The sequence below is a fragment of the Orbicella faveolata genome, unplaced genomic scaffold (genome assembly GCF_042242905.1).
Source record: "Orbicella faveolata isolate gen_17 unplaced genomic scaffold, um_ofav_v1 contig_48, whole genome shotgun sequence".
In the NCBI taxonomy this organism is placed as follows: domain Eukaryota; kingdom Metazoa; phylum Cnidaria; class Anthozoa; order Scleractinia; family Merulinidae; genus Orbicella; species Orbicella faveolata.
In genome coordinates, this window is record NW_028301578.1 from 11,322,408 (window position 1) to 11,350,150 (window position 27,743).

Below are 27,743 nucleotides of genomic sequence, written 5' to 3' on the forward strand. Positions count from 1 at the left end.
TGTGACGGCCATTTTGAATTTTTAATACGCGGTCTGCTAGTGTGAAGTCTGGAACCGAAATTATGAAGGTCTGGGACGGGCGGAAATTCTCGGAGGATCCGATCGCTCACCGAGCGATTTCCGTAATTTCGGGTCCAGACCTCGTACTAGCAGACCGCGCGCGTATTAAAAATTCAAAATGGCCGCCACAAAACACAAAACACGCGCGATAAAGGTAGGTTAATCTTTTATTCATATTCTAAACGGAAGTGAGGGCTCCCGGTGATTGATCTTGGATTCAAGCGCCCCTGTCGGTCGAAAAGGTGTCCTTCTTCAAATAGATGCTCCTTGGGTCTCAACGGCACCGCAAATACCTTAAAATATTCAACATCAACATTAATACCATGGATTTACCCAAGGACCTCAACAGAAAGCTTTTTACACGACGATTTTTATAGAATTATGTTTTAGTATAAGGATCTGTATACAAGGGCCTTGATACTAGGACCTCTATTAATGAATGTATACAAGGACCATCAAACAAGGTCCTTGTTACAGTTATCCTTACACAAGGAGCTTTGTATAAGTACTTTTGTATGAGGGCATTTATTCGACGTGTGTACTAAGGTCTTTATATAAGGACCTTCAGTGTATTCAAAGGCCTTTATATAAGTTCTATATAAAAGAGACCCTTCCTTATACAAGGGCCTTCACATGGGGTCCTTGATATAAGAAAGACCTTCATGGATTTGATCACATGGACATATTCTACGATCGTGTATCGATTGATCAGTGCATCTCTGCCTTGATGCATAAGATCACTCGTCACCAACTGTAGTCATAAGAAATAACACTTCACAATTTAAGATCGAATAACAATCTTCTATAGTGGCAAAGTGATAAATTGACGATCTTGGATCGATCAATAATCCAAGATGGCCAAAAGGATGTGCATACCATATACAAGCAGAAACTTGTAAATATTTTCTGCATATATTCATAACGTTGATTTTTTTTATATACGTCGATCAAAACCAAAACAACTTCAGGCAGTGAATTAGAGAAAGGGACGTTGAGATAATCTTCAGTGCACTTCATTGTGATAAGCAATTCTCGCCCTGTAGCGAATGGCCATTTTCCTCTCGACGAACAAAGAAAAGACGGATGGCTATTTGTGTACGGTAAACGCGTATGCTCATCAAAGAATAATGAGTTAGTGTGTAAATTTTAGTTTTTTACCCCAATTGGTGCTAATCTCGCAATCTGATTTGCTAATTTGCCGTTGTCGATAAGAATCCAGACGACGCTGCTCGCGTCAATGTGTCACGCTCCTGGTCAGGCTCTGAAAAATCATTTTCTTTGACGTTGATATTGTAGTAAAAAAAAAATCGAATGTGGTTTAGCGTTGTCTGTACTCTTATTGACAGTGATATGCGTCATTACAGTGGTCAAAATTTCTTGTGAACTCACTCGGCTGCGCCTCGTGAGTCCACAACATTTTGACCACTGTGATGACGCATATCTTTGTCGATAAGAGTACAGACAACGCTAAACCACATTCGATTTCTTAAACTGTACGCTAAAACTCGAGACTTTCCCAAATTTGGCTCAAGTATTGGGATTTCGTTTTGTGAACAATACGCGACCGTTTCCTATTTTGTGTCCAAAACCAAGCCATTAAAAAAGTATGCAACGATATTTACATGGCCTTGTGTGCAACGACCGGCATGGCTAATCAGTGCGCGAGTTATCACGTTCAAACTCGAGTTCTGTAAAACATTTTTCAGTGTTTGGATCACTTTTCGGCCGTTTCCAATTTTTTGGTCTAAAACTAAGCCAATAAAAAGTATGCGACGCTATTTACGTAACCTCGTGTAAAACGACCGGCCTAACTAGCCAATTAGAGCACGAGTTATATCACCAACATTTTGCGGCAATGAATAGAAAACTAACCAATCATAATTTGTTACAGAACACCATTGAAAGGTTGAATAGGCAGTAATGACAAGAAATTACTAATTACCTGTGCAGACAAGGTCGGTTCCACTCCAAGTTCCATTTTCTGTACATCTTCTAACCACTGAACCTTTCGCTTCAAATCCTTCCTTACAGGAAAACCTGCATACGGTGTTGTATAACATCTCTATTGTATTGCATCCTAATAGCTCGCCATTGGTTGGTGGTGATAACTTCGAGCAAGTGACAGCTAAAAATAAGATAAACAACGTGGATGGTCTGCGAGACAGCAGTAACATGAAACAATTTGGTGTTGATGACATGGCGGAACCAATTACATCCTGTAAAACGGCTAGCGTAATCCGCGCTACTGTCGATTAAAATCCTAGAATAATTTTACCAATAACTGGCTTTGAGCGTCAGTTTAAGGAGATTTATACTTCGGCTTGGTCAGTAAAATATAGCCTTATGGCTTTAACGTCCAACAAAATGACCATAAAGCAGATTTTCATGTATCTTTTCATGTCTCTTTTTTATTATTATTCGGCCTTCGGCCTCATCAACTATCACCTCATAGAAATCGAGAGCGAATAATCTAAATGTTTTAGTAGAATTCTAACTGAAATAAACGCAAATAACGGTTCTAATTATCTTTCTACGCATTGTTTAACTTTACGCTTTAACAAAATCACACGCATTGAATTGTCCTTGGTAAATTTGTTGTTGTTTACGCGTGCGCACCCGTTTTTTTTCAATAATTTCAAGTTTTTGAAGTCAAGAAACCGCTAATGTCGTTCTTTTAGTCTTCTCGGGAATTTAATTATCCATTTACATCTAAACTTTCATCCAAAACTTCGGAAAAACGATGAAAACTTCGCATTTTGTGGACGGTCGACAGCCACTGCACTCTAATGGCTGATAGTATACGAGTAGCTCAGCCAATCAGATTAGAGCATTTGTATTAGTATACTAGTAGAATTCTACTAATGGTTGATAGTGTTCAATGGCTCAGCCAATCAGATTACAGCATTTGCATTAGTATACTAGTAGAATTCTACTAAAACGTTCACTTTCAAATTGGGAGCAAGTTGAAGGGGCTCACAAAGGATTCCTTTAATTTGAAAAAGAAAAAAAAGACAAAATAAATGATTAGAACCTCTCGCAACTAAAAGAACTTACTACTAGAATTATCCTTTCTCCTGTCCGAGGAGATAAAGATAACCTTGGGAATGGGGCCTATATGATGGATGAACTCTTTTTCCCATCATGCTCTCTTGGTAAAGGTGAACATCAGCCGAGAAAAGCTCTCAAGTTATGACGGACAATAATGTCAAGCTGTGACCAAGGCCACATTCTATTCTTTAAAATAGTTTCTTTTACGCGCCAAATTCTTTTTTGTTTTTTTAGTTTCTTTACAAACTCTTTATTACTATCATTATCATTATTATTATTATTATTATTTCTTACACTTTTCATTCTCATTCACTTTACGTTCAGACATTCGTCTTCTTTCTATCAGTAGTTAAAGGCTGTACGTGAGCAGCCAAAAAGTCATGATTTCGTCAAATATTAACAACAGGATGCTTCCGATTTTTACAATATGTTTAAACGTGGTTACTCGTCTTTTTTCCTCTTTTCTTATTTACCTTCACACGTAGGTTTAGTGTTGTTCCACACTCCAGGATTCTGGTTGCCAGGGGCAACACACATCACTGTTGACGAGCCATTCAAACGATAACCAATCGTACCAAAAAAAGTTACATTGTGTTCCAAAATGATTCGCACAGCTGCTTATGCGCAGTGGACCTCCTGGATCTACCATTTGCGTCAGTGACGTACAATTGATGACGATAATAGTAAAAGATGTGGAATTAAAGAAACTTATACCACAGGTAACTATACATGTTTCAAAGATTTGTTAAGAGGAAAATCTCAACATTTTTGATAGGTAGCAATAACAAACTTCGCAGAGACAGACGGAACCACTGCAGAACTGCGTTTAGAGTTCTTGACAGGCAAGAAGCAGAATATTATTCTTACAATAATAAGAATAATTAACATTTATTGGACGAGGTTAAGTAAAATATCGCTCGCCACTGACAAATCACGATAGTTTGCGATCACCGAGTTCGACAATTGTTTCATCCTTCGATCACCAAGTTTGTTTTCATATTTCTAAAAACTCTTAAAAAATTCTCTCTCTGACAGCTCAGGGAACCGCCGATTTTTTCACACAAAATTACGCATGAGCAGAATATTATTTGCAGCAAAACGCATTTAGATGGTACTATGCATGAGCAGGCTAATAAATAGATTTAGGCCAGCCTAAAAGCGTAGCTCCTGGGCCGAGTTGTTCAGAGCCAAATTAAGCTAACCCAGGAAAAGATAGAATTTTTAATTAAGTTTTGTAACTTTGCGTTGAGGTTTTCTGTATATTGTTTGGCCTTCAGTTTTGAGTTTTAATAATCACTGTATGCACAAAACAAAGTAGCAAAAAACATTTGTATAGAAGAAAAAGTTAGAATTAGGTTAACTTTTAATCCTGGGTTAGCGTTAACCGGTTTCCGAACAACCCTTTCCTGTTTTCAACAAGTTAACCTGCGATGAGCCCGCGATCCAATCGAAAACCAGCACTTGGTCAGCGGTCAACTTTAAAAAGCAATTGACCTCGATGAGCTGTAAACTTGAGCCCGCGATGTGGTCACGTGATACTGGTCAGCGGATACCTCAATTGATCATAACTTGGATGTCCAATATCAAAGAAGTACACGGTAAACCAAGGCTGCATTTCTCTGTCAACCTATTATTTGGAGTATGGCCGCCATGTTGCGCGACCCCGTCGTCGTCGCCGTCGCCGTTGTGCGTACGCACCCACAAGCAATACCGCTAGCCATGATAACCATGAGAAAATCAACTCAAGGGTTTCCTTTACTTTCCTATATGTGTATGGGGCTGGGCCGCTGGAGCTCCGCTATTAACTGCAGGCGGTTATCTGCAGGTCGCGTGGTGGGCCATCAGCCAAAATGAGGAATGAAAAAACTGCATCGAATAATAAACAGTGTCCTTATACGTTTATTTCTCATAGACGGACATCCCACCTTGTTCGCACATAGTAGTTGATGCGTTATTATGCATTATTACAGTTAACTTCTACCCGAATTTTAAATTTTAATAGTGGCTTTCAATTCTCTAATTGTCGACGGCATAAAATTGTCATCATCAAAGTATTTATTGGCAAACTCATGTGATACCTACTTTGGCAAGTAAAATCTTGTCCACTCCAAGTTCCATCGTGTTGACATTTCCTTGCTTGAGAACCAGACCCTATATAGCCATCATTACACGAGAACTGACAGACTGTATCATTGTACATTGTTGCATTCTCTGGGCATCCAAATTTTATTCCATTTGTTGGTACAGTCAGCGCTGGACAAGTGTACACTGCAGTGCGAAAAAAAAAGTGCAGAGATAATTTAAAAGAACAGTTGACCCTGCCGTGACTAAAAGCAACTGTGCATTTGGTAAAGTGTCCAAAAAAAATCGCTCCGTTGAAGAAAGCAATTGTCACTTCTTTTCGCTACTGCTGCGTATCCATGTCGTGTCACTTAGGAATTTGAATAAGGCATTTACGAGTTGCCTTCTACCTCGGCGTCAAAACGTATCGACGTCCGAAACCGTTCATGCGCAAATTTTCATGAAAATGCAAAACTGATTTTCAGATGAGAGGTTTTGCATTAAGACTCGTTTTGAAAAAGAAGCTAAAAGAAACTTGGAAATGGCCCATTAAGAATTTTTGTATTGCTTATAATTACGGTGTACAGACAGAAAGCCAATGTTGATATCCATCAAGGTATTTTTCACGATCACATTTAAAAAAATTGGGAAATGCCACCAAGTTTGTTGATGGTTTAGATGAGTGTGGTGTAAATTCTTGAGTCTCTGCCACGTTTATATTTAACCCTCCCCCCCCCCCCTCTCCCCTGGGGCTCAGGAGTTTAGTGGGTTAAGCGGTCAGTTTTGACCGTCACCTTTTCTGCAAAAGAATACAATTAATTTAACGATCAATTTAGTCTGCTCCGCAACACTAAAAACACCCTGAACAACACGAAAAACATCCTGAAAAACTTACCTGCGATTCCGTTACCGCAATACCGAGCAGGGCAGAGACGCGTCCTCAGTAACTCGTACACGAAATACGCACCACAGTTCTTTATTCTGATATTTTGATAACAATAAGAGCAGATGTTTGACGAGGAAAAAGAGACGCTTCGAGTAACCACACCCTCAGCGACTGTCGGGTGTGCACCAGAAAGCCAATATGGATAGCGAGTACCGCAGTGACGTTCGGGAACACATGTGTCCGCCATCCGATCTCCAGCAGCTCCTTGGAAACGATACCAACCTGGTACCAGGTCATCTCTATCGCATCTATAATTGCTGGTGTTGATCACTATGTGTCCTTGAGCGCGGTCTGCTTCACTCAGGACTGTGTAATTGTTACACCCATCCACTATAGGTAAGGACACATCAGTTAGCTACAGTAACGACAAAACTGCGTTTCCTAACTGAACAGTAGTGACAAATAACAAAACCGAGTGAGTCAAGATTGATAAACGTTTCGCAAGCAGGAGAGTTTAAAAAATATCCTGATGAATCGGTGTGGTAATTAAACATTAAACATGAACAGTGAACGGTGAACTAGCTTTCCATCCAGGGGGAGTGGAGATCTATAAATAATTGTAGTCTGAGAAACCGAAGATGAATTTCGCCTGATGGGTCACCATGTTTGCACACACACTTTCGCCAATTTCTTAAGCAAACACGCTAAGCTCAAGGGATTTGAATTTCAACCGACTTGTTATTCCGGTGTGTTTTAATTAAGGTACCTTTTAAGGCCCCATTTATATGGTCTCGGGTACCCGAGACAACCCTCCCCCTGCGGCAACTTTATCGAGCGTTTATATGTGAAAACGTAGTCCCTGTAGGCCGAGTCAAAGTTGAACCTGCATTGTTATTCATAACCCTTCTTGAATAATGAAGTGTGCAAATATCCCTCTTTCTTTGCGTTTCCCTCGGTCATTCGATCACAGATCACGCCAAGCGATGCCCCGGTTAGGCGAACAAAAGCATTTCTCTGAAGAAAAGTTGTCCTGCTTGCCAGGGTTACTTTACCCTCTGAGGCGAGACAACTCGCTCCCCCGAGTTGTCTCGCCCCCTGGGACGGTTTTGCGATCCTAATGTAAACGCTCGGTTGAATTTCGCAAACAAATGAGCTAAAAGCTACCTCAGCCAGGGTAACTCAAGGGAGGGTTGTCTCGGGTACCCGAGACCATATAAATTGGGTCTAAGAGGAAAAAAAGGAATTCCAGTGACACGCTAGGCTTTTTTTTTGTTTGCTGTACAAAAAGGTGTGATGTTGACGTCCCCACTTGGCTGGAATTTAATTATTTACATTTGGTTATTATAGCGACCTTAAGCAAACCACGATGGCAACGACAATGAGAACGCCACCAAGCAAAAGGCTTAATAAGCAGAACAATGGCTGTGCACGTCTCAGCCGTGCTTCGCAAAACAGCAACATGTAAGGACTAAGTTCTGCATATTTTAGAGGACGCCAAAGACGGCTGCTAATTTTTTGTATTGTTAATGGCATTGAACTCTGGTATTACATATTTAGTTTGAACAACTTCTGCTATCGATAGGCGCTCTGAACAGATCTAAACAATTGCGAAATTCCAGGGTAAAATATAGATTCACTTTTCAATAGGCGTTGTCCTCCGTGTCGTCGTCTTCATTGCTTAAGCTCCCTAATTTTTGTCTCACTCTGAACGACAATGCTCAGAGACACAGACAATAGAAAGTAAGTAAGTTGTCCGCTGTTGGGGTTGAGAGAGTACATTTGGTACCTTTTAATGACAGAATGACAAGAGAAAAATACCGTATTTCGTAGAAATAATTAAAGCAGATATTTAGAGAGGAAGCCACATCAGCCTTAGCTGGTTTTCATGCGGGTCCTCTGTCCTCTTCGAATTGGAATTTGGAGCTATTTTTTATGGAAAGAGGAAAACCGGAGAACCCAGAGAAAACCATCAGAGCAAGTCGAGAACAAACAACAAACTCAGCCCACAAATGGCACCGGCTGGAATCGAGCCCGGGTAGGCCAGCGCTCTCACCACTGCGCCATCCCTGCTCTCCAATATAAATATTGGATGTTCACGATAAAGAGCTAGAGGATAAGAAGGGTTGTAATATTTTTACTAATACGGTATAAGAATTGCGTAACATGGAAGCTTCTGTAAACGCATATTTTACGTATTACCAGTAAGAATTATGCTCAGATTGATAAGATACAGCCTTATTGTCATTCGGAGGGCTTTAGAGCCACCTTAAATTCGAAAAGTTAAGATAGCACTGAACTACTTCTATAAAATGTTTTAAACTTGGTTTGATGATTGATGATGACGATTGATTGATGACTGATTGTTGACTGACACACTCAAAGAAGGTAACAAGGCAACTTACCTGCGCTGCCGTTACCACAGTAACGAAAATTGCAACCAGGTGGCTTTTGTAACTCATACACGAAGAAAGCCCCACAGTTCCTGACTCTAATATTGTTACTCCAGTAACAGCACTTGTTTGACCAATACCAGTAATACGAGCTATAACAGACTCTACGAGTGACCACACCTTCAGCGACTGTCGGGTGTGAGCCATTGAGCCAACCTGAAGCAGTGGTACCGCAGTGATTTTCGGGAACACATTTGTCCGCCATCCGATCTCCGGCAGCTCCTTGGAAACGATACCAACCTGGCACCAGGTCATTCCTATCGCATCTATAATTGCTGTTGATCACTATATGTCCTTGAGCGCGGTCTGCTTCACTCAGGTCTGTGTAATTGCTACATCCATCCACTGTAAGCAAGGACACATTAGTTGGCTACCATAAACGACAAAACTGCGTTTCTTAACTGAACAATAGTGACAAATAACAAAACCGAGTAAGACACAAGTAATAAATGTACGCCACGCAGGAGAGTTAAAAAAAATATATCCTGATGAAGGGGTGTGGCGATTAAATGCTGGAGGAGTCACTTGCGGTAAACTAGCTTTCCATCCAGGGGAGAGTGGAGATCTATAAATAATTGTAGTCTGAGAAACCAGAGATGAACGTCGGCCTCATGGGCCACCATGTTTGCACGCAGACTTTCTCGAATCTCTAAAGCAAACGCACTAAACTCTAGGGATTTGAATTTAACCAGCTAGTTATTCTAGTGTGTTTTTCGCTGTCGGAGTTTATTAATCTGCATTTGGTCCTTATTGTCTCAATACAACGACAATTGAGAGCGTGAAATAGAAACGCTTTTCGCTTTCTTACAAGAAAGCTAACTTTTGGGTCAAATTTTCATGGAGGCCGCCGTTGGGGTTGAGAGAGTGAATAAAAAGGGCAAAGTACCGTGTTTCCTAGTAATAATGATGAAGGCAGATATATGCTGGTTGTTCATGATAAAGAACTAGAGGATAGGAAAGATTCTGATATTTCTACAAATACGCTAAGAATTGCGTAACATGGAAGTTTCTCTAGATCAGACGCACATGTTACGTAAAACCAATCAGATTGATAAGATACAGCTTTATGGTCATCCAGAGGCGTTCAGAGCCACCTTACACTCGAAAAGTTAAGATAGCATTGAAATACCTCTGGGGAATGTTTTTAAACTTTGTTTGATGATTGATGATGATGATTGCTTGATGATTGATTGTTGACGGACACACTCAAAAAAGCAAACAAGGCAACTTACCTGCACCACTAGCGTTACCACAGTAACGAAGATCGCAACCAGGCGGCTTTTGTAACTCATACACGAAGAAAGCTCCACAGTTCCTGACTCTTATGTTGTTACTCCAGTAACAGCAGTTTCTTGACCCGTACCAGTAATAATCCCAGTAATGATAACAGACTTTACGAGTGACCACACCTTCAGCAACTGTCGGGTGTGTGCCATTGAGCCAACCCGGACGCCGAGTACCGCAGTAATTCGTGGGAACGCATTTGTCCGCCATCTGATTTCCGGCAGCTCCTTGGAAACGATACCAACCTGGTACCAAGTCATGCCTATCGCATCTATAACTGCTGGTGTTGATCACTATCTGTCCTTGAGCACGGCCTGCTTCACTCAGGATTGTGTAATTTTTACATCCATCTACTGTAAATAAGGACACATCAGTTGACTACAGTAAACGACAAAACTGCATTTCTTAACTGAACTGTAGTGACAAATAACTAAAACAAAATGAGTCATGAGTGAAAATGACAAAAGCGATCATCTTGGATTGTTGACATTGTTCAGTACCTTTTTTTTTAACACTGTCTGCTTCACTCAGAACTGTGTGGTTTTTACACCCAGTTTACAGAGCCAGCTTGCATCAAAGTCCCGGACTATGCCCGGAGCAGGGATTGACGCTCTTGAAACTAAGTGACACACCATGAATTTGAACATAATGCGTTATAATGTTTTAAAATAATTTGAATTTGCCCTCCCTTCCAAATAAGTAAGTGTACTTATAAATGTCTCGCCCGTATAGGATCGAGCCTCTCTACAAAACTATCCACTCTTGGCTTGAATCCTAACTTGATCGAAAGAAATCTCGCAGGCATTGAACTCCAGTAAATTTAAATTTCTTCGCTGAGCATGTCAGATAAATTTATTGAAAAGAGTATAAAATATTAGATTGACATTTCACTCTTCTCATTAGCATGTTCCCCCAAAGTGAAAATGATGCGCATTATTTGGCATAAAGCAAATTTTCTAAGTTTACTGTACGTAAAAAAAATGTATCCTTTTTAACTTAGACTTCTTGTTTAGCCACTAAATTCTCACTTCTCTACAAAGAAGAATAATAATACGCGTGCATCACGGTCACGTGAACGGTAACCGATGTCAAAAAAAATGAATCTCAAAATTTATTATGAAGCAAAAAACCTCATCCTAGTATCACTAGAATTTTTGTTTTGATCATTTATTTATTCTCCACAATCAATGTTTACAATGAGGTGTTTTAATTGAGTAACTATGTAATAAGTATTGAATGAAATGATTGCCTCGCGCTGGCTTCGCTGGCAGTTTTTGTTTCGCGTGTGTCGAGAAATAGAGAGTTTCTCTACGCTTTACATTTTCTGATCTTCGGCTATATTGTGATGAGACGTGCTTCGTACCGTACCGTGCGTACTCTCGCGAGTAGTGTGTACTGGAATTATTGTTTATTGGCTATTAGTTGGCGTGTTGATCAATAGCATCAGTCATAATTTTTTTCAAGCGACCGGTAGAGGCAACCGTGGTTGGTTAGGTTAGTTTAACTGCCAGTAAAATTGTCCTTTCATCGAATAGCCAAGTCAAAATTTCTCTTTTTCCGGTGAAAACTAGTCGACAGTATTAGGTAACCGGCTAAACTTAAGGTAATTCTAAATATCCATCGCTTTCAGTAAGAAATGGAAAACATGTACTGTGTTTCTATCGAGTAATAGAAACACGAGTGGACGTTTGGGAGAAAAAGTGCAGAACGAGAAATGTTGTGGGAACACGAGCCGCAGTGTTTCCACAGCTTTTTCGAGTTCTCCCAAACTTTCACGAGTGTTTTTATAACTCGATAGAAACACGGAGAACATGTAGGAGCGTACTTTGTACTGCCACTATTTAGTATAAAATAAGTTCCATCTTTGTATCTCAGTTGCAGTTTCATCCTGACGAAATCTCAACAGCAGACGAAACTGGTCGATTAATAAACTCAGTTTTACAAAATCATTAGTTGTTGCTGCGTGCTGCCCACAAGTATCTTTATTTTAAAAAAAGATATATAAAGAATTGTAGTCTGAGAAACCAGAGATGAACGTCGGCCTGATGGGCCACCATGTTTGTAGGCAGTTTTTCCCGAATCTCGAAAGCAAACACGCTAAGCTCTAAGGATTTGAATTTAACCCAGCTAGTTATTCTAGTGTGATTTTCGGTGTCGGAGTTTATTAATTTGTATTTGGTCATTGTTGTCTCAATGCAACGACAATTGAGAGCCTGGAACAGAAACACTTTTCGCTTTCTTACAAGAAAGCTAAGTTTTGCGCCAAATTGTTACAGAAACCGCTGCTGAGGTCGAGAGAGTGAATAAAAAGGGAAAAGCACCTTTTTTCGTAGTAATAATGAAGGAAGATATAAGTTGGTTGTTAATGAGAAAAAACTAGAGCATAGAAATGATTGTGATGTTTCTACCAATACGGTAAGAATTGCGTAACATGGATGTTTCTCTAGAAACACATGTTACGTAATACCAATACGAGTTGTGATCAGATTAATAAGATACAGCTTTATTGTCATCCGCAGGCGTTCACAGCCACCTTACACTCGAAAAGTTAAGATGGCACTGAAATACCTCTGGGGAATGTTTTTAAACTTTGTTTGATGATTGATGATGATGATTGCTTGATGATTGATTGTTGACGGACACACTCAAAAAAGCAAACAAGGCAACTTACCTGCACCACTAGCGTTGCCACAGTAACGAAGATCGCAACCAGGCGGCTTTTGTAACTCATACACGAAGAAAGCTCCACAGTTCCTGACTCTTATGTTGTTACTCCAGTAACAGCAGTTTCTTGACCCGTACCAGTAATAATCCCAGTAATGATAACAGACTTTACGAGTGACCACACCTTCAGCAACTGTCGGGTGTGTGCCATTGAGCCATCCTGGATGCTGAGTACCGCAGTAATTCGTGGGAACACATTTGTCCGCCACCTGACTTCCGGCAGCTCCGTGGAAACGATACCAACCTGGTACCAAGTCATCCCTATCGCATCTATATTTGCTGATAACTATTTGTCCTTGAGCACGGTCTGCTTCACTCAGGATCTTGTAATTGTTACACCCATCCACTGTAAGTAAGGACACATCAGTTGACTACAGTAGACGACAAAACTTCATTTCTTAACGAACAGTAGTGACAAATAACAAGAACAAAATGAGTCATGTGTGAAAATGACAAAAGTGCTTATCTTGGATTGCTGGCATTGTTCAATACGTTTCGTTGAGCACGGTCTGCTTCACTCAGATTTTTGTAATTTTTACACTCAGTTTACAGAGCCAACCTCGCACCAAAGTCCCGGATTATGCCTGGGACCGGGGTTCGCGCTATCGGAATTAAGTGACTCACTATGAGGAAATTTTACTATATCCAATTTGACAAAGCGCGTTTTAATGCTTTAAAAGAAATTTTATGTGCCGAAATAAATATGCAAATTAACTTATAAATGTTTCGTCCGGGTAGGATCGAGCCTCTCCACAACACGATACACTCTTGGCTTCAATCCTGACTTTATCAAAAGAAATCTGGCAGGCAATGAACTCCAGTAATATTACCTTTCTTTCGTTGAGAATGTCATGTAAATTACGTGAAAAGAATGTAAAATGTTAAACAGATATTTCACCCTTCTTATGAGCATGTTGCCCCAAAATGAAAATGATGCGCATGATTTTGTGTGAGGCAAATTTTCCAAGTTTACTGCACACAAAAAAATGTTTCCTTTTAAATCTGAGCAGTCTTATTTAGCTAGTTAGGGCTAGCTACTTAACTCTCGCTTCTGTACAAATAAGAATAATGATACGCGTGCATTTCACTTTTGTCATTTTAATCATTTTGTTTAGAGAACACGGCAGTGGTTTTCTTTTCCTTTTCTTTCGAAAAAATTGGGTCTGCTTCCGTGGAACATTCTTGAACGGTGCATAAGAAAGTCGACGTTCTACAGAGTTAAAAGCTTCCTCCGTTTCTTTGTAAACGTTCAAATATCAAATCTATGCTGAATTTACCGCAAAACTTCCACCTCCCAGTATTTGGTGATGAAACATGCTTTGTACCTCGCGTACACTCACGAGCGATCTCACGATTGTAGTGTATTAATTGTGCCAGAAGTAGTGTTCATTGGCTACTAGTGGCCATGCTAATCAATGCCAGTCAGTCAAAGTGGTAGACATTTTCCAAAGGGAATGTCTCAGGCGTAGTTTTTCGAGCGGACTGTAAAGGGAAGCTTGGAAAAAAAACTCACTTGATCGCAGATTAGTCGGATTGTGAATAAAATTATCCTTTCGTCAAATCTAAATGTACAAATCACATTTTCCCTTTTCTCGGTAGAAACTAGTCGACAGAATTAGGCACTTGAACTTACCGCAGTTGTAACCATTCACTCATAATTGTTACTTACCAATTACAGAAGAGGTTGTTGTTAGTTTCACTGTTGAGGCAGCCGTTGGCTCGACGCTGACTTGCACAGAGCGCAATGTCGTAGACATGAACGATGTTGCACCGGACGATCCCGGTGTGGCTGCACTGGGAGATGCCTGTACCGCAATTGATGATCCGTTAGGCGATCCCACGGTTATTGTTGGGCCGGGCGATACCATAGATGTTACAACACTGTAAAATCCTTCAGTTGTTGTTGTTGTACCGGATACCTCCACAGCTGATGTTACGGCGGCATTTATTACCATGCTGGAGGATAGCGCTTCGGAGCTCTTGCCTAAAAAATGTGCGATTGAAAAAAACAAGACTTCTGGCATTAAAAGAATAAATAATTGAAAATCTTATTTCTTATTATGAAAATCTTATATCATAACGCTCGGGTTTTCCGCCGTAACTACTTAGATTACAGGCAGTCCACCTTATTCCTTAGCTCATAAAACGAGCGGCGAAAAAGGAGCACCTTCCTCCCCCCCCCCCCCCCCCGTCCCCTAAAAAAAAAATACAATATTCAAATTAAAACGGCAGTTCTCGGCGGTCACGACTACCTGGAATTCTTTTGGTTTGATTTTCATTTTGTAAGAGACTTTGCTTTCATTATCACGTTGACTAAAAAGAAAAGATACTCCGAGTAATTTTCTATCAGTGATTGTGATCCGAATCATCCCAAAGGAACGCATCCTTTGTCTTTTGTATTGACGGTGGTTAAATAATGATAAAATGAGTGGCAGCCGCGACATAAGAATCAAAAGAATGGAAGCTAATAAATAACACCTTTTCAACACGAGACACCCTCTGCAAACATAATACTTCGAATTGAAACAAATTTGAAACAAATAAAGGATAAAAAGAACCTTAATATTACAGGATTAGATATAATCGGAAGTTCAGACACGCGAGGTATTTTGTTATACAGGGAAGAAAGAAAATGCGAAATGTTTGGACAGTGAAAATGCTTGAAGTAAATGTTATCAGAAACCGCTCGCGTTGAAATGTCCAAGTTTCTGTTGAAAACATAAAAAAGTATATACTCAACGATGGCCTAAGGTTTTTCCCCAACTCTTGGTAAAACTTATACATTTTCTAAACGAGTTAGACGTTGTCACGGCGTCTAGTTGTGTTATACTGCGTTTAGATACGTTTACACTAGGCCGATACCGTGCTCCTCACTAAGCCCCCCACGACTTGCCGCCAAAACAAAAGCACTCGCGCGCGAAATCCCGCTAGCTACGTAGGTCAGTATGATATCCAGAGTAATCAAGGCTATATAAGTGCTATCACCAGAAGCTAAAGGCTTCTGAGTCTGATATCACTTACCAAAATTATGATTATTGTGGATATTACGAAAAACCGAATTCAATAGTTGTTCAAGAGAACTTTGAACTTTAAGTTGTGATTAAACACAAGTTAGTCTGAAAATTGCCTGGGGACTTTATTCGATGCTAAAACTTCCTTGGATATTTGGGTATTTTCGAAGTCAACTTTGTTCAACGTTATTTTTATGTTCCGTATTTGAAATTTGTTTGGCTGCGCTCCGCAGACCACCAAATCTTATCTGCTGCTTACACAAGAGATATTAAGACCTCAATAGTAGTATAGGACGCTCATATGACCGGTAACCAATCAGGAGCCGATAAACACAATAGGCTATTGTTTGGAGAACAATGGACGCTATTGTTTTCCAAATCCAAGATGGCGCTATTTCTTTTAAGCCAATCAGGAATTTTTGGAGTGGGCGAAACAGAAGGAAAATCAAAGTAATTAAGCATGCAAGAGGTAAAACTACTTATGACGTCATAAGTTTGTCAAACTCGATACTTACAGTGTCCTGTGGTCCTAAACGACGAAGGTCCGTCCGGCAAGTGGCCATGATGAAGACCGAGAGACTTGGGTCCGAGTCTAGCCTATATAAGGTGGTGCAAAGCATCGTGGGACGATGACCTCATCGATATCCAATCAGAATACTCACAGATGGGCTTCCCCAGTCCCCCTCTGTTAAGGAGAGTATTAAACCAAACATCACACAATGTCAAATGTCACGAACTTAAATATCAAAACTTTTGCGCTAATATTAAAAGATATGACGTCATTGCCATGTTGATCGAGTAAAAAGACCGGTTTCTATCGTCATCGCATAATGTTTCAAATGAACTTTAATGTCCAAAACGTTTGCGCTAAAATTACAGAAAGCTGGTCATTGTGTCTCAAATCAGATAACACTATCAAAAGAAACGGAACAGAAATAATTTGATCTAGCGTAAATGCAATCTTTGACGAGTAACGAATAATAAGCGAAGACAAAAATTTATAGGGTAAAAGGTGAGAAGAAAAAAAAAACACAATTGAAATACTTCAAGTGAAAATGAATTGCTAATGGCAGTTTGCAATAAAATCTAAACTCCTTGATCTCGACTGTTCCCTTGAGAAAAGCATCATTCAAAGGAATCTTGAACAAACAAAAGGCATTTTGGGCGACCATTGAAGAATTAACATAATTAGTCAGAGATGAAACATGGAATAAATTAAAACCGAAAAGCACATGTTTAGAAGCTGAAATCATGATAGACTGTATCTTAACCCTTGAGAATAAAATCAAAGGAATTTCAAAGAAACGTTTCGCGCTTGAAGTAAAGATTTAACTTCATTTACAAACACTGCAAATCGCTCCTAATTCAACAATTATAGTTGTCTAAGCGGGTTTCCAATAGCGTCAAAAATAAATCACTTACTTCAAACATAGTCCTTTCCTCCAAAGCGTCACACAACTAGCAATCGCTCAACTCCATAGCCACTAAGACAGGAAAGAATGTTACGCTTAGAAAAGAAGACGTGTGCTGAACGTTGTCACAAGTAAAATGAATTCTATCAAGACCGATTGACTTATAAACGGGTATTCACAAAACAATAAACAATGTCGCGTGGTTAACAACCAATGAGAGGACGGGGGATAGGGGGGTACGCGATATCACGTGGTTACGAATCAATGAGAAGACGGGGGATAGGGGTTATACCGCACAGTAATTTCATTAAACTGTTATAAGCAAAACAGAGTCTGAGTCTTTACAACGTTTATTGAATAGTAACTCAAAAGAAAGAATTGATTATAATTTTAACTCTTAAAGTCTTGACCGGTTACAAAGTGTTGGGAACTAAACTCGTTTCCAGTTTCTCAGACTCTTGGTCCCTGGCCCCAAAACGCACGATATTCTGCCCTAGTTTTCTTAGCTTTTGGTCATGAAGTCTTTGCCTGATGCGTTCCTCATTCTTGGCATAATAACTTCTCCAATATTCGTTGATCCGTTCCCTGTTGTTTTTACAGTATTGTCTTCGGTAATTTCTAATGTGCTCTTTGTTCTGTTGACAATAGTCTCTCTGGCTGCTGGCGAGTCGTTCCTTCTTGTTTTCATACCATCTTTTACGACACCACCACCACCTCATCCACTACCACCACATTTACCACCACATTTACCACCACCACATCCACCACCACCATCACCATATTTACCACCACCACCAAATCCACCACCACCTACCCCACCACCACCATATTCACCACTACCGCCACCACCACCACATCCACCACTACCTACACCACCACCACCACATTCACCACCACCGCCACCACCACCACATCCACTACTACCTACACCACCACCACCGCCACCACCACCGCCACCACCACCACCGCCACCACCACCGCCACCACCATATTTACCACCACCACCACATCCACCACATTCATCACCACACCCACATCCACCACCTACACCACCACCACCGCAACCACCACCACCACATCCTATCACCACCACCACATCTACCTACACCACCACCACCGCCACCACCACCACCACCACCACCGCCACCACCATATCTACCACCACCGCCACATCCACCACATTCACCACCACAGCCACATCCACCACCTACACCACCACCACCGCAGCCACCACCACCACATCCTATCACCACCACCACCACCACATTTACCACCACCACAGCCACATCCACCACCACCACCACATTCACCACCACCGCCACATCCACCACATTCACCACCACAGCCACATCCACCACCACATCCACAACCACCTACACCACCACCACCACATTCACCACCACCACCACATTTACCACCACCACCACATTTACCACCGTCACCACCACCACATCTACCACCACCACCACCACCACCTAGTCGTGGTGGATGTGGTGGTGGATATGGCTGTGGTTGTGAATGTGGTGGATGTGGCGGTGGTGGTGGTGAATGTGGTGGTGGTGTAGGTGGTGGTGGATGTGGCTATGGTGGTGGTAAATGTGGTGGTGGTGTAGGTAATGGTGGATGTGGTGGTGGTGGCGGTGGTGGTGAATGCGGTTGTGGTGGGGTAGGTGGTGGTGGATGTGGTGGTGGATGTGGTGGTGGTGGTAAATATGGTGGTGGTGTTGTAGGTGGGATGTGGTGGTGGTGGCTGCGGTGGTGGTGGTGTAGGTTGTGGATGTGGCTGTGGTGGTAAATGTGGTGCTGGTTTAGTTGTTGGTGGTGGTGGCAAATGTGGTGGTGGTGGATGTGGTGGTGGTGGATGTGGTGGTGGTAAATGTGGTGGTGGCGGTGTAGGTGGTGGTGGTGGTAAATGTTGTGGTAGTGGATGAGGTGGTGGTGGTGGTGGTGGTGAATGTGGTGGTGGTGGCGGTGGTGGTGGTGGTGTAGGTGGTGGATTTGGCTGTGCTGGTGAATGTTGTGGATGTGGCGGTGGTGGTGGTGAATGTGGTGGTGGTGTAGGTGGTGGTGGATGTGGCTGTGGTGGTGGTAAATGTGGTGGTGATGTAGGTAGTGGTGGATGTGGTGGTGGTGGCGGTGGTGGTGAATATGGTGGTGGTGGGGTAGGGGTGGTGGATGTGGTGGTGGTGGTGGTGGTGGTGGCGGCGGTGGTGGTGGTGGATGTGGTGGTGGTGGATGTGGTGGTGGCGGTGTAGGTGGTGGTGGTGGTAAATGTGGTGGTAAATGTGGTGGTAAATGTGGTGGTAAATGTGGTGGTAAATGTGGTGGTAAATGTGGTGGTAAATGTGGTGGTAAATGTGGTGGTAGTGGATGAGGTGGTGGTGGTGTCGTAAAAGATGGTATGAAAACAAGAAGGAACGACTCGCCAGCAGCCAGAGAGACTATTGTCAACAGAACAAAGAGCACATTAGAAATTACCGAAGACAATACTGTAAAAACAACAGGGAACGGATCAACGAATATTGGAGAAGTTATTATGCCAAGAATGAGGAACGCATCAGGCAAAGACTTCATGACCAAAAGCTAAGAAAACTAGGGCAGAATATCGTGCGTTTTGGGGCCAGGGACCAAGAGTCTGAGAAACTGGAAACGAGTTTAGTTCCCAACACTTTGTAACCGGTCAAGACTTTAAGAGTTAAAATTATAATCAATTCTTTCTTTTGAGTTACTATTCAATAAACGTTGTAAAGACTCAGACTCTGTTTTGCTTATAACAGTTTAATGAAATTACTGTGCGGTATAACCCCTATCCCCCGTCTTCTCATTGATTCGTAACCACGTGATATCGCGTACCCCCCTATCCCCCGTCCTCTCATTGGTTGTTAACCACGCGACATTGTTTATTGTTTTGTGAATACCCGTTTATAAGTCAATCGGTCTTGATAGAATTCATTTTACTTGTGACAACGTTCAGCACACGTCTTCTTTTCTAAGCGTAACATTCTTTCCTGTCTTAGTGGCTATGGAGTTGAGCGATTGCTAGTTGTGTGACGCTTTGGAGGAAAGGACTATGTTTGAAGTAAGTGATTTATTTTTGACGCTATTGGAAACCCGCTTAGACAACTATAATTGTTGAATTAGGAGCGATTTGCAGTGTTTGGGCAAGATTTCCGTATAACCCCATACATTTATTATGCATACAGTTCTTTGTTTAACTAAACAATAGAGTAAACAATAGCGCTCCTTTGAGACTTATTTGATTTGAATAACTCTAAATTTTACCATTTGTGTAAGTGTAAGTGTCGCATACTTTTAGATTTCTTTGAGACTGCGAAATATCATAATTTGGGCCGCATTTACCGTATTTTTAAACTGAACGCAGGCTTAAAACTGCTTAAAATAATAGCGATTTAGACCTGTTCGCTAGTTTAAAAAAGCTTAAAAATACTGCTTTAGGCCTAAGCAAAACCGGCTGCTTGCGGTTAGCGCAAAAGTTTTGATATTAAAGTTCGTGACATTTGACATTGTGTGATGTTTGGTTTAATACTCTCCTTAACAGAGGGGGACTGGGGAAGCCCATCTGTGAGTATTCTGATTGGATATCGATGAGGTCATCGTCCCACGATGCTTTGCACCACCCTATATAGGCTAGACTCGGACCCAAGTCTCTCGGTCTTCATCATGGCCACTTGCCGGACGGACCTTCGTCGTTTAGGACCACAGGACACTGTAAGTATCGAGTTTGACAAACTTATGACGTCATAAGTAGTTTTACCTCTTGCATGCTTAATTACTTTGATTTTCCTTCTGTTTCGCCCACTCTAAAAATTCCTGATTGGCTTAAAAGAAATAGCGCCATCTTGGATTTGGAAAACAATAGCGTCCATTGTTCTCCAAACAATAGCCTCTTGTCTTTCTCGGCTCCCGATTGGTTACCGGTCATATGAGCGTTCTATACTACTCTCAATGTATTATTATGTTCTCAATTACTTGGAATGACTCCAGAGGTCTTGGAATGACCTTACTTGATTCAAGCCGTCAAAAGGTGTCTGGTAATTTTTTTCAATTATTCCTTTTCTCATAAATTATTCCTTTCCTCAAAGTTAATAATAGCCGGTGGGGGAATGGTTATAGAACCCGACAAGTGATAACTTTTTGGTCGCTTTTTTGGCTATGGTTTACTTCGGATTGGGATCCGAACTAACCAACAGAAACGTTTCGGTTCATGAAAACAAAGCATAAGATTATGCACAGTCGTGGACCTTCCAACATAAATCTTGTCATCTTTGTTTGTTCCTTTGCCTGGGCTCTATAAACATTTCCTTCTATTAACAATGCACTGTCGGAATAGCCATTAGAGAGCCATTGTTGTCGCTGATTCAACACTTAGTCAATCTACGAACCCGAACAGATTTCCGGCTGTTGTTTAAGCCGTTGTTAAACAACAGCCGCTCGGAAATCTGTTCGTCGGCTTCCTGAGCAGAGTAAAGAAATGTTAAACTGCAATGGGACAGTAGTCTCACAATAGGATTAAAGCGGTTTACAACTATGGTTTTCTATTAAAAAGCAGATGAAATATCCGTAGATTTGGATAAATAACATTATTCCCCCTTTCCAAGCGACCAAAAATCAGTATCTTCCAGGCATAAATATTCGATTTCGCAAAATGCTAGGAATCACCAATTCGTAAAAGTGCTTGATGAATATTTCCGAGTTTGGCAATATAAGAAGGATTACCGGAGATGAATTTGAATAATTTAATCCAACTTTCTCACGGGTGCGCCCTTGGCGACTGGACTCTGCCATTCAAAACACTGGAAAAAGGACCATCCATATCCCGCTTTCATCCCCTATGTTTAGAAATTTTCTGTCGTTAAACAAAGTGCTGTTCTATCATAGCACTAGGCAGTCTGCAGTCTGTTTCGAAGTCGGGTAGGGGTTATTACGTGAGTCTGCAGAGAGTACAGGTATGAAAATCAAATTGATATAACATGATACAAACAGGAAGACACATCACATTCCTTCTCGATCATGGTTAAGAGAACCACTAAATCCAGCTTACCCGAAGGAGATATTGTAGAAGCCATTACGATGTTGTCATAACTGGATAGCTTTAAAATATAAACTGTGCATAGCAGCACAAAACGAACTCTTCCGTATGCGCCCATCGTTGCTTTGGAATGTTTACTGTGTAATGTAAACTGGGATGAAGCTTGGAGACTTAGATCAAGTATAGGCTATGAGAGAAGAATGGGGAGAAGTAGAGGGAAAGGTATTTTTAGAACGACTGTACCGTGACCTAGGTCATAGAGGTTGACTCTAGTAATTTTGTTTAAATTTCGTTCGTTGAGAATGTCAAACAAATTTCTTGCCAAGACTGTAAAATATCAGATAAATATTTCACTTCCCTTATGAGCATGTTCACCTAGAATGAAAACGATGCGCATAATGTTGCGCGAAGCAAATTTTCCAAGTTTACTGTACGTAAAGATAGAATAATGATAACTGTGAATTTCACTTTTGACGTTTTAATCATCTTGTTTAGAGTACAGGGCTGTGGTTTTCTTTCCTTTTCTTCCAAAAAATGTGTCTGCTACCATACAAGAGTCTTGAACGGGCATAACGTAGTTGAAGCTCAACGGAGTTAAATGTTTTCCATGTTTCGTACCGCGCGTTCGGGCACGCCCGAACGATCTCACGAGTGTTGTGTATGGAAAGTAATGTTCTTGTCTATTCAGTAGTGGCTTTAATGAATGCCAGTCAGTCATAAATTTAACAATAACTGCAAAAATTCTCGCGTGTTCATTGTCGAATTTTCACTATCAATAAGCGGACAGATACATGAAGATGCTTTAACGAGAGAAAGCGGAGATTTTGACGATTTGTTATTGTAAAAAACAAACTGACGTCAGTATTTCATGTGTCTGTCTTGTTATTGACAATGAATTTCGTCAAAATATTGTCCAAGTAACCAGCAGATCCCCTTGATTATCGCCTGGTGGATACACAGCTGCTTTGACAATGTTTTGATGAAATTCATGGTCAATAACAGGACAGACGCAAGAAAACCTGACTTCAATTTATTAAACGGTTGGCAAGGGGAATTTTAATGCAAATATCTCGTTCACGTTTCACGCAGTCAAGAATCCCTCTACTTATCCCACATAAATTTTTTGGTGATTTTTAGGTATATTTGGAGATAAATAGCTTTTCTCAAAGGTTTAGTGAAATTTATGGAAATAGGAAATTTTGAAATTTTGGTGTTGTTTTAAAGTTAGAATTTGAAGTTAAAAATTGATAGACGTACACCAAACAGTTGTCCACCAACCTGAGGTGCCCTTTCCGGGGGTTGAACTGTCTGGTGGTGTTCCATAACCTTTTTTTTCCCTTTTAATCCCTCTTTAAACTTCCTAAAATTTCACTTAAATTCCTGTAGACCTCCGCCTTAAAATGAGTCCCAGAATTTATTATGTGGCAAGGGCCCGTCCGGCTAGTATCACTAGAACTTTTTTTTATTATCATTTTTTTTTTATTTTCCACAATCATATGTTGAAAATGAGATCTTAAAATTGAGTAACTATGTCATGAATACTAAGTTGAATGAATGGCTCGCTTTTCCTTTCACGTGCATTGAAAAGTAAAGGGGCTCTGCACACTCTACATTTTCCGAGCTTTGGGTACCTTGTGATGAATCGTGCTTCGAATCGTACTACGCGTACACCACCGAACGATCTCGCGAGTAGTGTGTACCGGAAGTAATGTTCATTGGCTATTAGTTGGCGTGTTAATCAATGCCATCACTCATAAAATTTTTCAAGCGACTGGTAGAGGCAAGCGTGGTTAGTTTTAGCTGACTCGCGAATAAAATTATCCATTCCTTAAATAGGCAAATCAAAATTTCTCTTTTTTTCTGTGGAGTCTAGCCCACAGTATATAACCACTGAACTTAGTGCAGTTGAAACCATTCACTCATAACTGTCACTTACCATTTACAGCAGCGGTTATTGTTGGTTTCACAGTTGATGCAATCGTTGGTTCCACGCCGGTCTCAGTGATTGAAATGGGTGCTGTAGTTACTTGCGGTGTCTTTACCGACTGTGACGTTGAGTGCAATGCAGTAGCCGTAAATGATGCGGCGATGGAGGATCCCGCATTTAATGCCCGTGTTGTTATGTAAGACAATGGCACATCTATTGTGCCGCTGGGCGATACCACATTGATTTCACTGGACGATTCCAGAGTGCTTGCTGCACTGGACGACTCCCTACTTATTTGGTCGCTGGGCGATCCCACATTTGGTGTTGCACTGAACGATTTCACAAATGATGTTGCACTGAACGATGCCACACTTACTGTAGCGGTGCTCTGACCTACAAGGAATGTGTGATTGAAAGAACAGTGCTTTCGGCAATAGAATAACCTAACGGAAATGAGAAGGAGGGTGTCACATTCCATGTAAAAGCGCAATAGTTGTACGAGTCAAACGAGCAAGTATGAATGAAATACATTATATTAATCGTTTGCACGCGAAAGCATTTAAGCTAGAAAGGACATCGAAGTGCTGAACCCAAAATTATAACCTAGGGTCTTGATTTTCCGTACTTTCAAACAAAATCCGATGAAATCGATAAAATCGATAACTTTGAAACTACGTCAGCGTGTGAGTATCTAACATTTAAACTTAATTTATCGATTGATATCGATTTCTCGAGTGGTTTCCGATATCGATTTTTATCGATTAACTATCCCGGGTTAGTTAGGTTAGTCAAATCGCGAATAAAATTATCCATTCTTGGAATCGAGAAAGCAAAATATCTCTTTTTCGGGGTGGAATCTAGCCAACAGTATTACACAACTGAACTTAGTACAGTTGTAACCAATCACTCATAACTACATACTTACCATTTACAGAAGAGGTTACTGTTGGTTTCACTGTTGATGCAATCGTTGCTTCCACGCCAGTCTCAGTGGTCGAGATGGGTGCTGTACTGACTTGCGGCGTGTTTACCCACTGTGACGCTGACTCCAACGCCGCAGACGTAAATTCTGCGATGGACGATTCCACATTTACTGTTCGTGTTGTTACGTAAGACAATGGCACATCCATTGTGCCGCTGGGCGATACCACATTGATTGTTGCACTGGACGATTCCAGAGTGTTTGCTGTGCTGGACGACTCCCTACTTATTTCACCGCTAGGCGATCCCACATTAAGTGTTGCACCGGACGATTCCACAGTTGTTGTTGCCCTGAGCGATGCCACACTTACCGCAGCGGTGCTCTGACCTACAAAGAGTGTGTGATTGAAAGAACAATGCTTTTGGTTATAGAATAACCTTATGGAAAAGAGAAGGAGAGAGTAAAAGGGTGATTATTGTGTCATACCTGATGAGTCAAACAACAAGCAAGTACAGCCGAAGCTCTCCTTGCGACGCCTCTCGTAAGAAACCAGCTTTAGTTACGACCATCTTTTCGAAACCCCACTTGAACTGTGACTTAAACTTTGTAATGAAAAGCACTCGTGAGCCGACCGCGACCACTTTTAGGAATACCCAAGTAGACTTTTCCTTTGTTTTTAAACTCTTGCAAAACTGTATGTATTCACCATGAATACATACAGTGTTGCAAAAGCTTTTGTAAACTAAAACTAAAACAGTAGCGATTATCGTGAAAATGTAATAAGGTTATGATATAGCAATCAAGTTACTGACATCGGTTTGATTTGAAAGTAGAAAGTTACGTAGATCAAAGCAAGATGAAATAATTGTTGCTAACATTTTAATGAAACTGCACATTGCGCAAATGGTTCTTGACCAGTTAATAATTAAACGTAAAGTTTAGCCGTGTCTATATTACATAGAAAGACACTCATTAAACATTAATTTCTTTCTTTTTTTTTTTTTTTTTTTTTTTTGTCAATCTTTAATGAGTTTCCGATGTTCTCGTCGACCACCACCTACTATTGTTTTACCTTGCGGTTGCTTACGAGAGTTCATTCTTGTAAGCGATCAACTCTAGTTACGAACACTTTTTCGAAATTCCGAGGTCGTCGTTTGCGAGAGTTTCGACTGTATTAAAATACAGAATATTAATCGTTTGTCCGCGAAAGGATCGGATAGAGGCGAGAAAGGGCATGCAAGAGGTAAAACCCAAAGCTACAGTGTATAAACCAGGATCGTTAAGTTCTGCACTTTACCGTGGCTTGTCAATAGCATGTTCTGTCTTTATCCAAGATATTTTTACCAGCGTTTATTAAATTGCCATTGTGGATTTCACAATGGCTACTAAGGCGAAGGCAAACGCAGGCATATTACTGCAGTTGTTGCGTACGTCTTCCAAATACTTGCCCAAGTTGGAATATGTTCCAAGAGGTTGGATGGTGCAACAGAGTGGCAAAGGTATACTGCGTTGATATGTTGAGTGCGTTTGCCCTGGCCTTAAGGGTTTTAGTCTCTTAAATGTACTGTGCTCAGTTATTAGCAAATTCAATTAATTATGCACCTAGATGTCGTGTGTTAAGCCCATGAACGGCAACGTAATTAAATATAAAGGCATGAATGATCTATCTTCACGACTAAAGCAATAGAGTACATGAGTTTTTGTCGGGCGTTATTTTCACAACTGTTTTAGCTGTGTACATTATCAGTCGTGTCATTATATCTTTCTCCGTAGTTTAAGATTTAACAACCTTGATATATTCATTTGCAACGTAATTAAAGTTGTTTTTTCTTTCTCTTCTTTCGACCGCGTCTTAAGGTCATGTTTTCGCTATCGTTGTGGAAACTAAACACGCACGTACGCTAAACTTACACGTATATTATGAGGAAATTATTGAAGAAAAATGATTAAACTTCCGAAATCAGACACTAGTTATGAGAAAGCAAAAGTATCAGGAACAATGTGAAAATGAATCTCAGAATTTATTACTGAAAAGGCCCCATCGAGTATCATTGGACTGAATTGCAGTTTAACCTAAGTTTTGAAACAGATTTGCAGAAAGCTGTGGTAAACTAACTCAGTTTTGCAGTAAATCACACCATATGAATGGAAAGCGTTGAAAAACCAAAACAGATGTTTCTTTAGACACACGTTGAACAGTATGCTGAGAGGTTCACTCACTCTTGCGAAGCATAACGTAGGACAAAGGGTAGTTTAGGCTTGTCATCGTTTAACACATTTGAAATTACAAAATAAGGATGGATGAATTTAAATCAGACCTTCCTCCAAACCTAACTCTGTGTCTGCACTTTACTTCACTTAGTTCAAAAGGAAAGGGATTCAATCTTTAGAACATCTCGAGATTGCATAACACAACATTTCAACCATGCAAAATTAGACGCCTTAAAAGTAAAGCTAAAAGTATGACATACCTTTACTACCTCCCACAAGGCAAAGCGAGAAGCACAATACAATGAAGGTTTTCATTTCTCTCCTTATACTAATGATTTAATAGCGTCTTGGTTAAAACACAACGCTTGTCCTAAAATACACCACCGACCGCTCGACTCAGTCAAACTCGTCACCGCTTGATTGACAACTTGTTGTTTGTGCGCGGCAAAGCGTGACCAATATACACCTGGAATCTCTAAAATGCTTTCTTGTTTGCCTTGAAAAACTGAGTTATTTGAACACACCACTGTCTTGTACAAGAAAGTTTCGTGCAAAAGCAGTGGTAGTTGTAAGAAAAGTGGTGCTGTGTTTTTCAATAAAGATGATCACGAATTCTATTTCCTGTTTGTATTGTCTGGATGGGAGTGACATATTCTACATTATTTACATTGTTTGCGTTGTTTGCGTTGTTTGTATC

General features: G+C 40.7%; 1 protein-coding gene across 2 annotated transcripts; it reads right to left on the bottom strand.

The window, feature by feature from the left end:
- Positions 1–20: 20 nt before the first annotated feature.
- LOC149096535 (uncharacterized) lies at positions 21–27,649 on the bottom strand. Of its 2 annotated transcripts, XM_089280695.1 has the most exons (7): positions 21,999–22,275; positions 14,183–14,497; positions 9,738–10,142; positions 8,458–8,850; positions 6,065–6,445; positions 5,191–5,376; positions 21–2,185 (listed from the first exon to the last, which is right to left on the bottom strand). In XM_089280695.1, exons 1-7 carry the CDS (start codon positions 22,102–22,104, stop codon positions 1,995–1,997), a joined length of 1,977 nt encoding a protein of 658 aa, XP_089136821.1. In that variant the 5' UTR covers positions 22,105–22,275; the 3' UTR covers positions 21–1,994. The 2 variants fall into 2 exon arrangements, with proteins under 2 accessions (XP_089136821.1, XP_089136820.1); XM_089280694.1 differs by lacking the exons at positions 21–2,185; positions 5,191–5,376; positions 6,065–6,445; ... (1 more) ...; positions 9,738–10,142; positions 21,999–22,275 and adding exons at positions 12,396–12,859; positions 23,923–24,306; positions 24,839–25,222; positions 27,307–27,649.
- Positions 27,650–27,743: the final 94 nt, after the last annotated feature.

Excerpts from the sequence above, each read along its gene's own strand:
- LOC149096535 (XM_089280695.1), bottom strand. The coding sequence starts at position 22,104 with ATGGGCGCATACGGAAGAGTTCGTTTTGTGCTGCTATGCACAGTTTAT. Across the intron at positions 14,498-21,998 it reads TTCTACAATATCTCCTTCGG|GCAAGAGCTCCGAAGCGCTA; the intron begins GTAAGCTGGATT and ends CACATTTTTTAG. Across the intron at positions 2,186-5,190 it reads ACAAGATTTTACTTGCCAAA|CTGTCACTTGCTCGAAGTTA; the intron begins GTAGGTATCACA and ends TCTTATTTTTAG.